The sequence below is a fragment of the Dromiciops gliroides genome, chromosome 5 (genome assembly GCF_019393635.1).
Source record: "Dromiciops gliroides isolate mDroGli1 chromosome 5, mDroGli1.pri, whole genome shotgun sequence".
Taxonomy (NCBI): Eukaryota; Metazoa; Chordata; class Mammalia; order Microbiotheria; family Microbiotheriidae; genus Dromiciops; species Dromiciops gliroides.
Genome location: NC_057865.1, coordinates 275,567,611 through 275,581,857, shown reverse-complemented (window position 1 = coordinate 275,581,857; position 14,247 = coordinate 275,567,611). Strand labels below are relative to the sequence as shown.

The 14,247-nt window shown below is 46.0% G+C and overlaps 2 protein-coding genes across 7 annotated transcripts in view; one reads left to right on the top strand and one right to left on the bottom strand.

The window, feature by feature from the left end:
- The window catches only part of APAF1 (apoptotic peptidase activating factor 1), a 100,059-nt gene extending 91,334 nt beyond the window's left edge, over positions 1-8,725 (bottom strand). The window contains exons 1-3 of one of the 4 annotated variants that reach the window (XM_043969192.1): positions 8,593-8,725; positions 3,901-4,082; positions 2,622-2,808 (exon numbers count right to left, since the gene is read on the bottom strand). In XM_043969192.1, the coding sequence (XP_043825127.1) occupies positions 2,622-2,808; positions 3,901-4,038 (325 nt within the window). In that variant the 5' untranslated portion in view covers positions 4,039-4,082; positions 8,593-8,725. Of the gene's footprint in view, positions 1-275; positions 398-2,621; positions 2,809-3,900; positions 4,208-6,712; positions 6,904-8,592 lie in introns of those variants that run through there. The other 3 variants (XM_043969190.1, XM_043969191.1, XM_043969193.1) reach the window with 3 other exon arrangements.
- The window catches only part of LOC122730005 (IKBKB interacting protein), a 35,830-nt gene continuing 29,277 nt past the window's right edge, over positions 7,695-14,247 (top strand). For 2 of the 3 annotated variants that reach the window (XM_043969196.1, XM_043969194.1), the window contains exon 1: positions 7,695-8,169. In XM_043969196.1, coding sequence (XP_043825131.1) covers positions 7,910-8,169 — 260 coding nt within the window. In that variant the 5' untranslated portion in view covers positions 7,695-7,909. The remainder of the gene's footprint in view (positions 8,170-14,247) is intronic. The other variant, XM_043969195.1, reaches the window with a different exon arrangement.

The following is a 14,247-nucleotide window of genomic DNA, read 5'->3' as shown; positions in this document are numbered from 1 at the left end:
GAAAAGAGAAAATGAAAGAAGACTATCTACCTGTCAGCAATTTTGAGAGCAGTCTGAATCTGATATGTAAAGGAATGGAGACTTAGGAAAGGGAATGGACTCAGGCATCCTTTCAGTTAATGACTGTTCACTGGAGATAACCACTCTCAAGATACTTGCATTTTTGCCAGCTTTCAAACTAAGACTCAGGCCCAAATCAGCCCCAATTTCTTACAAGTAGGAGGACAGTGAGAATGTGGAGGCTTCCAGCTCAGCTAGTGGCTAATTTCACTTACTCAACAGCATCGTCCCTTCAGTGAAGGCAAAGGAAGCCCAGGTAGCTGCCCATATCTGCCCTCCAGTCCCCTACTCCTCCCAGCTACCTCACCGGAGCCGTTCTTTCTGATAGTGAAGTCTAGAAGGGAGAATGTGAGGGCACTTTAGGAATGCAGGACTCCAAGAAGCTTGGTCCTATGCAGCAATTACAAAAAACGAGAATGAGGAAAGCTGCAGCACCAAGATAAACAATACGACATCTGCAAAGTAATGTCTCTTGGAGTGAAATGATCCCACAAGAAAACAGGCTTTGTAACTTCAAGGAACCTGTGACCTCAAGTCAGCCCAAGCTCCTGGTCTTCGTGTCATTAGCTGACTAATAAACAGTTGTAAAGTTGTTCCACTACACGGATGGCGTCAAGTCTCTATTCCTCTCCCAACCAACTAAAAGAACTTTGACTTACATCCCATAGCTTTCCTTGAAATGCCCCAATATAATTATATCAGGAATGACAACAACAAGCCAATCCTCAGGGCTGAGCATTAAGGAGGAATTCACACAAAGCTGATGGTTTCTATTGCTGCATACACATGTGGATTTGAGTTCAAATCCTGCCTCTAAGTTAGGCACCCAAGTCACATTCCTTCTCTGGGCCTCACTTTTCTTAACTGTAAAATGAAGGAGATGGATTCAACCACTTCTAAAGCCCCTTCCAACAAATGACCCCTGGACCTGAAGGTGTGAGAAAATAATGATTAATAATGAATTTCTTGGGGGGACCCAGAGATCAGGTTGTCCTTTCTCCCCTGACACTCCAGAAAGTTCAGCTCTTGTTTGGGACTACTGAAAGGGAGCACTGGGTTTGATGACACCTGCATCCAAGGCCGGTGCTTTATCCACTTCGCCACCTAGCTGCCCCCTACACCTTCATTTCTTTTTTTTTTTTTTTGCACGGGGCAATGGGGGTTAAGTGACTTGCCCAGGGTCACACAGCTAGTAAGTGTCAAGTGTCTGAGGCCGGATTTGAACTCAGGTACTCCTGAATCCAGGGCCGGTGCTTTATCCACTGCGCCACCTAGCTGCCCCCCTATACCTTCATTTCTAAAGAGAATTGACACATGGCTTCTCTGGGTGGGCTTTCCTAACGGGAAAGCAGGATAATACAATGAAAAATGTGCTGTATTTAAAATACAAGGACAAGGTTTCAAATCCTGACTCTGAGAGAAATTATTATTAATGATTTGGGGAGATCCAGAGTTCCCCCTTTTTCTAAAGTCCTGATTTCAAAAGTACAGCTTGTTTCGGTGGGGATAAATTCTTTGAATAGATTGCCCAAGGCAGGGGGTAACTGAGAAATAAATGACATAATCAAAATTATTTTGAATAGACTCAGCCCCTCACTGTAATATTTGTTCATTAATTATAAACCAATCAGAGTTAATGGCTACCCTCAGAACATACCTCTTGTCCAATATAAGCCTGAGCCCTGATACCATGATTGTCTTTGGTCTAAGAGAGAGACTGCTAAATGACCATCCTTTTATCAATAAACATGCTGGTGTTTCACCTAGGAACACCTGTTCCTAGAAGAAACAAAGGGGGGAATGTGATGAAATAATGGGATTTAGCAGATACTCAAAGACCCACCTGGAGATTAATCTATACTGATTGAATCAAGTGAGAGTGATTGACTGCTGATTAGCCTACTTCAAGTTAACTGGATTGTAATCACACCTGGCTAGCACTTAAGAAGGTATTGTTCTCAGAAACTAGACTGTGAACTCAACTTGAGAACAACTGCAAAGCCAGTGGATTTGGAGGACAGCAACCAATCAGCTTGAAGCAGTGTGTAAGGACCGCCTCTGTTCCAGACCTATAAAAAGCTTGCACAATCAGTTTGCTAGAGAGTTCCTGATTAAAGCAGGCTCGTGGAGGAGGACTTGAGGAAGAACCCAACCAGGCTGGAACTCTAGGCTAGGTAGGACTTCTTTTTCTTAACTTTCTGAACTCCTTGTAAATACCTGTATGCTTTAATAAATGTTTAATGCCCAAAGACTGGTACTGAAGCTTTTTAATTTAAGGCGACCACAATTTAGATTTTAAACATCACACTGGCATTATTAATAAAATGATTAGATTATCCAGAAATTATGTCTCTCGAACCTTTTAAACGTCACAATTCTGTTACCTCCTACTGGTGTGACCTGTGGCAGTTGCCACATCTATAAAACAAAGGGGTTAGACTTGATGGCCTATAAATAAGGTCCCTCTCAGCTCTAACCCTATCATCTCTGGATCCCATGAGATCAAACTTTAACATTCTAGTATTTCTGGACAGAACATGGGCCAGATCACAGATACTGACCATATGGTGTCACTCCATCCACCGAATCCTTTCCATTATGTGAAGTAAGAGGAATACCATCATGGAGAAGAAAAGCCAAGTCCTTGTAGCCTTCATGTAGCAAAGCATTGTAGAAAGATATGTATGAGTTATTGTCTTTTTCGAGTAACACTTTAATTAGCATAGCTGCTCTCTTCTTCTGGGTAGGCTAAAAAGAAAAAACAAAAGAAAACTTAGTCTATACAATAAGAACTTTTTCCTGGGGGAGGGGGGGAATGATGAGGGTTAAATGACTTGCCCAGGGTCACATAGCTAGTAAGTATCAAGTGTATCTGAGGCCAGATTTGAACTCAGGTCCTCCTGAATCCAGGGCCGGTGCATTATCCACTGCACCACCCAGATGCCCCTGGATCCTGAAAACATCTAAGGCAACACAAGTCTCCTTAGAACAGGAGTGCTTAACCTCTTCTGTGTCATGGGCCTCTTTGGTAGTCTGATGAAGTCTAGGGACCCCATTTCAGAATAATGTTTTAAAGTAATGAAAGGTTAAATTTCAGTTAAAGGTTACTGAAAATAAAACCATAATTTTTTTCCAGCCAAGTTCACAGACACCTCCATCCCAAAATCCATCACAGACTCATTGGGAGTATGCAGACCCTATACTAAGAACTCCTGCTACAGAGGACAGTCAAAGAAGGACCAAAATTTATTCATACCTTTAAGAAGTAGGGGCAGCTAGGTGGCACAGTGGATAAAGCACCGGCCCTGGATTCAGGAGTTCCTGAGTTCAAATCTGGCCTCAGACACCTGACACTTACTAGCTGTGTGACCCTGGGCAAGTCACTTAACCCCCATTGCCCCACAAAAAAAAAGAAATTAAAAAAAAAAAAGAAGTAGGCTGCATTATTGATATAGTACTTTTTTTTTTTTGGTGAGGCCATTGGGGTTAAGTGATTTGCCTAAGGTCACACAGCTAGTAAGTGTCAAGTGTCTGAGGTCAGATTTGAACTCAGGTCCTCCTGACTCCAAAGCCGGTGCTCTACCCACTGTGCCACCTAGCTGCCCTGACATAGTACTTTTTTTTAATCCATAAAACAAACAAAAAAAATGGGATGAAAATTTTATTTCAAAATAAAATTATAACATCTGTTTATAATTGTTTCTATCTAAAGTCCAAACTGCATTTGGACAGATAGGAGAAACTGTGGTAAATTGTAAAAATTTATTTTAAAACTTTTGCCTCAACTAACACACCTAGCTAGTCCTTCTACTATTAAGGAGGGGTGAGAAGGAGATGTACCTGATCTCTTATTTTCTCCTCTTCTGACAAACTGAGAACCCGATCAGAAATCATGTGATCCATGAGGTAAGAAGTCTTGATGTCTCTTTCCAGGGCTTCCTTGTGCTGAAGCAAACAGTTCCGAGCTTTGGCATCCATCCTCCTCCACGCTGATCTTCCTCTTCAGGATGGACAAACATGAGCTGTAATCAAGATACCAAAAAGCTGGAGTCACAGGGCAGTCCTTCCCCAGCTAGCTTCCTCCACCTGGAAGATTAAAACTGGAACCGGGACAAGATGGAAATCCGTATCGCCAGCCTTTTGTCTGTGTTAGGGAAACCTTTCTCATGTGCTCAGCATTCCCAGCTGGGCTACTGAGCAAGACAAAACAAGAGGAAACCCTTCCCCCACACGCACACTCTCTGATGTCATCCCCTGGATTCAAGGCAAAGGAAGGTACAGTAAAAATGCAGGCTCCACAATCTGCTTTCTAAATTCCTTGAAGCCAACAACAGAGAGGAATATTTCAAAGCCCTAAGTATAATATTTAATAGGAGTAAAAGCTCATCCTTTTAAGTCAATCACAATTTCCCAGAGGGTTTATTGCAGCAACATTCACAAATGGCCATTAGCAAACGACTGTGTTTAAAATAAATATCACCAAATGAGGTGGGGGCCCAAAATAGAAGTGTGACCACTTGTCTGCATTTGTCAATGTTCACAAATGCAGATGGCTACAATGAATCAAAGCTTCTTTTGTGAAAACAGGAGGAAAAACCATGCTTGGAGGTGAAGAGTTTTAGGAGCTTCTGAAATTCTGTGAAATATTTTAACTTAGGAATATTTCAAAGGCAGCATTATGTCATGGAAAGATCACCAGTCTGGGAATTGGGAAAAACTTGCTTTAAATCCTGGCTAGCTGTGTAATCTGGGCAAGTCACAGAACTTTTCTGAGCCTCTTCTTCAACTGGGAAATGGGGAATAATAATATCTATGCTATTTATCTACATCACAGCACTACTCTGTGGAAAGTACTTTGCCATAACACCTCACATTTATAAAAGATTTGCAAAATGATCCTCACTGTAATAATCCTGTGAAGTAGGTACTATTATTATCCCCATAACACATATGAGAAAACTGAGTCTGAGACAAGTGATGTGACTTGCCCAGGAAAGGTCGGTCTATCTGTGGGTCTGTCTGTCTTTCTTTCTGTCAGTCTGTCTGTCTGTCTGTCTGTCTGTCTCTCTCTCTCTCTCTCTCTCACACACACACACACACACACACACGTCTGAGGTAAAATTTGAATTCAAGTCTTCCTTACTCCAGCTAAGGGGCGCAGTGTATCCGCTGAGTGCTAGGCCTGAAGTCAGGAAGACTCACCTTCCTGAGATAAAATCTGGCCTTAGACACTTACTAGCTGTGTGACCCTGGATAAGTCACTTGACCTTGTTTGCCTCAGTTTCCTCATAGGTAAAATGAGCTAGCAAACCACTTCAGTCTTTTTGACAAGAAAACCCCAGATGGGGTCACAACATGGGGGGAAATGGGGAGAGTTGGACATAACTAAAAAAACAACTGAACAACAATTTCCTTAACTCCAAGCACAGCACTCTGCCCTGAATAGCCTAACTTCCTCTAATATAAATGAGTTATCTAATTTGAACCTAACTCAGGTAGTAAAAGCTATGGACCTGCCACAGTGGGAAGAGTTTCCCCTTAGATCACATCCCAGGTCCCTCCTCCTTCCTCTCTCCTGGATTTACAGATACTGCTGAGAATGTACAAGTGTAATAGATGATACCAAAAGTGAAATTGCTGGAATCAGCATTTCCCAAACTTACTTGGCCAAAGACAGAGCCATAAATGCTGGGTAGGGGAGTTCAGGGCATGAAACACTAGACTGAAGTCGGAGAGATTTTGGAACAAAGAAACAGAAATGCTGAAAAACTGTCCCCCAGCGACAAAGAAATGTCTTCCTGCCAAAATCCAAGTGTTGTCTGTCACTTAAGGTACAAGCCTGAGCATGCTACCCAGGTGAAGTGTGGACAGCTGGGCACTGCCACTCCTGTCAATGCAGGCAACAAGCTTACTAGAAATGAGGAGAGTATTTCCTCATCTGTGAAAAGAGGAAGTTAGACTAGCTTCAACTCCAATCAAGGAAGATTTCCTAAGGGTGCTTACTATGTATCAGGCTGGAAAAGGAAAGAATATCTACCCTCAAAGACCCTACATTCTGGAAGTGAGCTCTAAGGCCTGATCTCCACCCCCAAAGGCCGGCGCTGCCTCTCCTGAAATGCCCTGTGTTCTGTTTATGTGGATAAAGATATAAAGCTGTGTGTGTGTATCTATATACACACATTTGCGCGTGTATTACGAATGTGCACATATGTATTTAACGTCTATACATACAGAAATAGACAAATACACATGCTAACCAACATTTACATAGCATTTTTAAAGTTTGCAAAGCACTTTCCCTTTAACTCATTTGAGATATTACACACAGAGTTCCCCCTACAAAAAGTAAGCTCCGGGGGCGGCTAGGTGGCGCAATGGATAGAGCACCGGCCCTGGATTCAGGAGTACCTGAGTTCAAATCCGACCTCAGACACTTGACACTTACTAGCTGTGTGACCCTGGGCAAGTCACTTAACCTCCATTAGCCCGCCAAAAAAAAAGTAAGCTCCCTGTTGGCAGGGTCTGCTTCTTTTTTTGTTCAGCTCAATGCCTGACACCCAGGAGGCATTCAATGTTTGTTAACTGACTGATCGATCTCTCCGGTCCTTCCACCTGGACCAGTGATGGGCAGACGGGACCGCTTGGCACAAACCTTTCCCGGGAGGGGAGTCCGTTGTCCGAAGTCCGGCCGTAGGTGCTCGGTCCAGGACACGACACACCCTCCCCCGGGGCGGCCGCGGGGCGCACGGTCCTCAGGGGCCGCAACTTGCCTAAAAGCCGCGGGGTCGGTCACTTCCCAGCTCTCGGACCCCGGAGCCCCAGACGGAGGGAAATCCTCCAGAGCGCGCGGCGGGGGGCCGGGTTCCTGCCTGGAGGGGGCGGGGGGGGGCAAGTCCAAGTCTGAGCTTTTTCCAAAGTAACTTCCTCCTCCACCCCCCCCTCGGAAACCCAGGGCGAGGCTGCGGCGGCTGCTCGCTCCCGGCTCCTTCCCGGATGGACAGACTGCCACCACTACGGCCGCCTCCTCATCCCAGAGGCAACACGCAAGCCCCCACGCTCCGCCCCGAGCCCTGGAGAAGCGGGAGGAGGAAGCGCGCACTCACAAGCGCCAGCACGGACCCAGCCTACGCCGGGGGCGCGCACACGACACTCAGGCTGCGCGCGCAAGCACACGCGGGCTGGCTTCTCCAGGGATGTGTAGGGCTGGATCCCTGGCTTCCACAGTCCACCGTGTAAGTGTTCAGGCTGCGCGCGCACCTCAGGGGCTGCTGCGGCCTCGCTCTCGCGCCAATGCTTTCACAGCCTACAGTGTGATGCTCAGGCCGCCTCGGCTGTGATAACCACACACTCGGGCTAGCTTCTCAAAGTGCCTCCACAGTCCACAATGTAATATTGTTCAGTCTAACCAGGCTGCTGCGACCTCGCTCCCGAACCCCGGCCCCCACAGCCCACAAAGTGAGAGTTAGGACGCTCGAGTTGCGCGCGCAGCCAAACTTGGCCTTGCCTCGGAGGTGGGGGGAGGGGTCCGCGTCGCGCACGTATGTACGCTCGCGCGCTCGCGCTCTGCAGTCAGCTATCGCCTGGAGGACCAGAAAGTCGAGAGGGGAGGGGCGGGGTTGGGTCCGCGGCGGGGGCGCGCGCGGCGGGGACGCGCCCAGAGCGGGCGTGTGCGGTCCCGCCCCCTCAGACTCCCATCAAAGAAGGAGGAGCGGCGCTGCCGGCTGCTGCGGACTCCTTGACGGACGGACGGACTGACAGACAGACAGACTGACGGACTGACAGACGGATGCTCTAAGGTAAAGAAGCGGGCGGGGAGAAGCCCTCGGGGGCCCGGGCGGGGGAGGCTGCGATGCCCGCCCCCCACCCCGGCCTCGTCACGGTCAGCGGCCGCCCGTGTCCCCCCCCAGGGCCCACGGACATGTCCGAGGCGAAGCATCGGAAGAAGGCGGGCGCCAAGGGGGCGCCCCCGGAGCCGGGCCGACGCGGCGAGCCCGGGCAGCCCCCGGAGCCGGCCCGGGGAGCGGGAGGCGGCGGCGGCGGCGGCGGCTGGGCGGACCCGCGGACCGTGCTGTGCCTGCTCTCCCTAGGGACCAGTCTGGCCTTGGCCTGGTAAGTGGGGGGACACCCCGGCGCCCCCCGTCCGTCCGTCCACCCACCCATCCACCCATCCATCCATCCATCCATCCATCCATCCATCCATCCCTGCCCCGAGCCTGGGGACCAGCCGCGGGAGGCTGGCTCATCCAGGCCCACCCCTCTTTTTTACAGAGAGGGAAACTGAGGCTCGGAGCAGAGCATTAGGAAAGAACACGCCTTACCTGAATACCCCCCCACATCCGTGTCCTCATTTCAAAAATGGAAAGGGAGGGGGGGGTCTCTCCAGGCCTCAGTTTCCTCATCTGTAAAATGAGGGGGTTGGGCTCGGTGACCTCTGAAATCCCTGGCCGATCTAGATCTATTGCCCCGTCATTATAAAAGCCCCCACAATGGTCTCTTCTCATCTGCCTGACCTCTGCAGCCTTTTGTACTGACCACGACCCTCTAATCCCGGGGCTCCCTTTGTTCTTTGAGGTCTCATGTCACCGCTTTCTCTGGCTTCTCCTCGGGCCCCTTTCCTGAAGCATCCAGGAGGTACCAATAACCCAGGGTGTCCCACAGGGTTCCATCCTGGGCCCTCCTCTCTTCTCCCTCTCTACCTGGTGATGTCATCAGCTCCCACGGATTCAATTAGCATCTCGATGCTGAGAAATCCCAGATTTATCCAGCTCTGACTTCCCTCTTGTTCTCCAGATGTGAGGGACATCTTCAGCTGCCTGTCCTGTAGACATCTTAAACTCAGCATGGCCAAACCTGAACTCATCTTTACCCAGACTCTCCCCTCCACTCCCCTACCCTCCATCCTTCTGAACTTCCCTGTTATTGTCAAGGGGCCCGCTCCCCTTTGGTCACACAAGATCAAAGCCAGGTATCATCCCAAATTCCTCACACCTAACACACCCAACACATCCACCACCCAATGCAGACCTCCTCGTCACTCATTCCTAGGCTATTGCAGCAAGTTGTTAGTGGAGCTCCTTTTCTCAAGTCTCTCCCCACTCCAATCCATCATCCCTGCAGCTGTCCAGGTGATCTTCCTAAAGCACAGGTCTGACCATATCACCCTCCTATTGAATAAACTCCCCAGTATCCTGTCACCTCTAGGCATCTCTGCCTTTTAAAGTAATTCATCCCCGGGCTCCTTCCTGCCTTTGCATTCTTCTTACATCTTACTCCACTGTCCAGTGACACTGGCTTCCTCCATGCTGCTCTCACAAGACATGACATCACCTTACTCTGAGCATTTTCATGGGCTTTGCCCCATGCCTCTTCATCTCACCTTCTTGGCTTCCCTGTCTTCCTTCAATTCTCAGATAAAATTCCACCTTCCACAAAAAGTCTTTCCCAATCCTCCATCATGTTAGTGTCTTCCCCAGAGACTATTTCCAAATGATCCCATATAATATCATATTTGCACTTAGTTTGTCCACAGTTTTACTCCTCTGTCCCATTAGATTGTGAACTCCTTGAGGGCAAGAACTAATGTTTCCTTCCTTTGTATTTCCAGTACTTAGAACAGTGTCTGGAACATATTAAGTATTTAATAAATGCTTGTTGGCTTAACTTGTCTGACTTTGATCATCTAGACCTCCCCTCTCTTTACAGAGGAGGAAACTGAGGCCCAGAGTCATGTGCAAAAAGAGTACTGGCTCTGGAGTCGAAAGAGCTAGCTTCAAAACTCAACTCTGACATTTCATGCTTGTGTGACCTTGAGTTAGTCATTTAACATGTCTGAGCCTAAGTTTCCTCTTTTCTTTTTTTTTTTTGGTAAGGCAGTTGGGGTTAAGTGACTTGCCCAAGGTCATACAACTAGTAAGTGTTAAGTGTCCGAGGCCAGATTTGAACTCAGGTCCTCCTGAATCCAGGGCCGGTGCTTTATCCACTTCGCCACCTAGCTGCCCCTAGTTTCCTCATTTTTAAAGAGAGGATCAGACTAGATGGCCCCTAAGGTCCCTTCTAGCTAGATCTATGACCAGAGAGTCACAGAATTTCAGAGTAAGAAGACATTTCAGCAACCCTTTAGTCACACCCCTACAGAAAAGGAATCCCCACTAGAAGATACCCAATAAGTGGGCATCCCACTTCTGCTTGAAGACCTATAGAATTGTGTGGTCCACAACTGTATGTCCGACAGTGGACTTCTCCAGCCACACCAGGCCCAAAGTGTCAGACAGCAAGCTTGGCTTTTCTTTGGGTTTTTTGTTGTTATCGTTTATTTCTTTGCTTGTTTTCTGGGGGTTTTGTTGTTTTCCTTTTTTTTTTTTTTTTTTGCCAGACCTGTGATTTTGTGTCTGTAAGGAATTCCTGGTAAGACTCTCTCCCAGCACAAATCAAAACCTGCTCTCATCTCAGGCTTCACTGGTTGCCTGGAACACTGAGGTTAAGGGAATGGCCTCAGGCCACACAGTCAGTATGTGACAGAAGCAGGGCTTCAGCCCTGGTCTTCCAGGCCCTGAAGCCTGCTCTTTGTCCACTAGGCCGAACTGCCTCTCAAGCATTTGTTAAGGGCCTATTATGTGCTGGGCACTGTGGTACGAGCCGGAGATCGAAAGACAAAAATGAGACCATTCTTGCTTTCCAAGGGCTCGCTTGTTACCAGGAAGATACATGGTCACAGATAAGCATATTCAGCATATATAGGAAATTTAAAATGATGGGTGGGAGGAGACTGCTCAGTTGAGGAATCAGAAAAGGCATCCTAAAGGAGGTGGTGGTTGGACAGAGCCTTGAATGAAGCTAAGCATTCCAACAGGCAGAAGTAGGGTGGGAGAGCATTGCGGGCCTCAGACAGGTCTGTGCAAAGGCACCAGAAAATGGAATATTACATCACATCTGGGGAACGGAAATCAACTAGCTTCTCTGGTTGGGAAATGGTGGGTGGTGATGTGTAATCACAACCTGGAAAGATTGACTGGAACCAACTTGTGAAGGCCATTTGTATTTTATGCTAGAGGCTGTTGGGAACTGCCGAAGCTTCTTAAGCAAGAGAAGGATTAGGCCTATGTTGGAAGATCATTCTGGCAGCTTTGTGGAGGATAGATTGGAGAGTGGAGAGATTAGATGCAGGAAGACCAATTCGGAAGTTATTGCAGTAATGTAGCTAGCATTTGTACAGGCATACCTTGCTTCACTTTATCGTGTTTTGCAGATACTGCATTTCTTACAAATTGAAGGTTTGTGTCAACCTTGCATTGAGCAAGTCTATAGATGCCCTTTTTCTAACATCATGTCTCTGTGTCACATTTTGGTAATTCCTGCAATATTTCACATTTTTTCATTATTACTATTATTATGTCTGTTACAATGATCAGTGATCTTTGATGTTGCTGTTGTAATTGTTTTGGGGCACCACTAACCACACTTATATGTGCAAACATCATTAATAAATGTGTGTTCTGACTGCTCCACTGACCCCAATCTCTCTCCCTCTCCTCCTGGCTTCCCTAGTCTCTGAGACACAACGATATGGAAATTAGGCTAATTGATAACCCTACAATGACCTCTTAGTATTCAAATGAAAGGAAGAGTCAAAAGATGGGGCAAACTTCACTGTAGTCTAATTTTAAGAAATTGCGACAGCCTTCCCAAGTTCAGCAACCACCAGTCTGATTAGTCAGCAACCATGAACATCTAGGCAAGAACCTCCAACTGCAAAAAGATTGAAATTTGTTGAAGGCTCAGATGACGGTTAGCATTTTTAGCATTATTTCTAAATTAAGGTGTGTACATTGGGTTTTTTAGACATAATATGACTGCACACTTAAACAACTATAGTATAGTATAAATATAACTTTTATATGCACTGGGAAACCAAATAAATTGTGTGACTTGCATTATTGTGATATTCACTTTATTGCAGTGGTCTGGAACTGAACTCACAGTATCTTTGAGTTATGCCTGTATAGCACTTTACGAATATGTCATTTACCTTCACAACAACCCTGGGATGTAGGTGCTATTATCTCTGTTTTAAAGGTAAGGAAACTGAAGCTAGCAGAGGATAAGTGGCTTGACCAAGATCACACAGCTGATAAGTGTCTGAGGTAGGGTTTGAACTCTGGTCTCCCTGACTCCACATCAGTGCTCTGTACACTGTAGTGCCATCTAGCTGCTTAGTGAGGGGAAGGAATACATAGAGTCTGGGTCATGTTTGATCAGTAAACTAGACCCAAGCTCTCATCATACCTATGGTTGTTAATGGAGAGAAAATAACACATGTGAGTAATAGTGAGACCCAACTAATTTGGCTAAAACTTAAAGGTGACTTTTAGGTTGTGGACTTGAATGACTAGAAGAATGTTTCCTCAAAAGAAATAAGAATAGGGACACTAATGGATTGTTGATGGAGCTGTGAAATGGGCCAGCCATTCTAGAGAACAATTTGGAACTATGCCCAAAAGGCTATCCAATTGTGTGTAGCCTTTGGCCCAGCAATGCCACTACTAGGTCTGTATCCCAGAGAAACCAGAGGCAAAGCAAAAGGTCCCACATGTACAAAAATATTTATAGCTCTTTTTGTGGTAGTAAAGAATGGCAAATTGAGGGATACCCACCAACTAGGGAACAGCTGAACAAGCTGTGATATATGATTGTGATAGAGTACTATTGTACTATAAGAAATGGAAGGGGTGGGGAGGATGGGTTCAGAAAAACCTGAGAAAACTTATATGAACTAAAGCAAAGTGAACTGAATAGAACTAGAAGAACATTGTACACAGCGCCAGCAATATTTTAACAATAAATCAACTGTGAAAGACTTAGCAATTCTTTTGGGGGGGAGGGTGGAATGAGGGTTAAGTGACTTGCCCAGGGTCACACAGCTAGTATCAAGTGTCTGAGGTCAAATTTGAACTCAGGTCCTCCTGAATCCAGGGCCAGTGCTTTATCTACTGTGCCACCTAGCTGCCCCCAGACTTAGCAATTCTGATTAATACAGTGATGCACAACAATACCAAAGGACTCATGATGAAAAATACTATCCACATCCAGAGAGAGAACCGATGGATTCAGTGTATATTGAAGCATATTATTTTTCTCTTTTTTTATTTTTCCTGTTTGTTTGGTGTGGGTTGTTTTTTTTTTCCACATCATGGCTTATGTGGAAATATATTTTGCATGACTTTACACATATAATGGGCATCATTCTTGCCTTTTCAGTAGGTTGAGGAGGGGTAGAGAGAGGAAGAAAGTTTGGAATTGAAAAACAAGTTAATAAAAAGGAAAAGGGAGGGGGGGCAGCTAGATGGCACAGTGGATAAAGCACCGGCCCTGGATTCAGGAGTACCTGGGTTCAAATCTGGCCTCAGACACTTGACACTTACTAGCTGTGTGACCCTGGGAAAGTCACTTAACCCCCATTGCCCCTCAAAAAAAAAAAGGAAAAAAAAACAGAAATAAGAAAGTCAAGAAAAGGGATTAGGTTTAGGAGAAAAAAGTAACGAGTTCTGTTTCAGATATGTTGAGTTTGAGATGACTATAGGGCATGCAGGTAGGGATGTCCAGCAAGACAGGTGGTATACAGAATTGGAGCTCAGAAGATAGATGAGGCTAAAAGGGTAGATTTAGGAATCATCTGCAGAGAGCTAACAGTTGGATACTTGAAAACTAAGGAGGTTATCAATGTAGTAGTGTAGAAAGAGAGAACTGTGGATAGAGCCTTTTCACTTGATATAGGCAGTGCCAAGCCCATGCTACAAGCCAACTCTTTTTTTCCACTTGTGTTTTCTTTATTTGTCTTTGCAGAGATAGCAGGGCTCTATGCCTCAAGCAAAGAGTGGAGCTCCTGACCCATGATAATACATCATTTAATATAGATGAGCATTTTTTGTAGTGGTTTTCGATTGACAAAGTTCTTTCCTCATGACAATTCTCTGAGGCACATAGAGCAAGTATTTTGTTTGCGATTGATGTGCCTTTCCCTTCACTCTATTTGGAGAGATTTGCAGGGTTTTTAAATAGGTTACACAAAAGCGTTGGCTTTTTATCTATCTGTAAACCCTACTGCTTATGCCAAAGTCTGATCATGGGATTTATGCAGAAGATTTTGACGAAAGTGGACGTGTTCTGATGAATTTTCCACTCTTTGGCTGT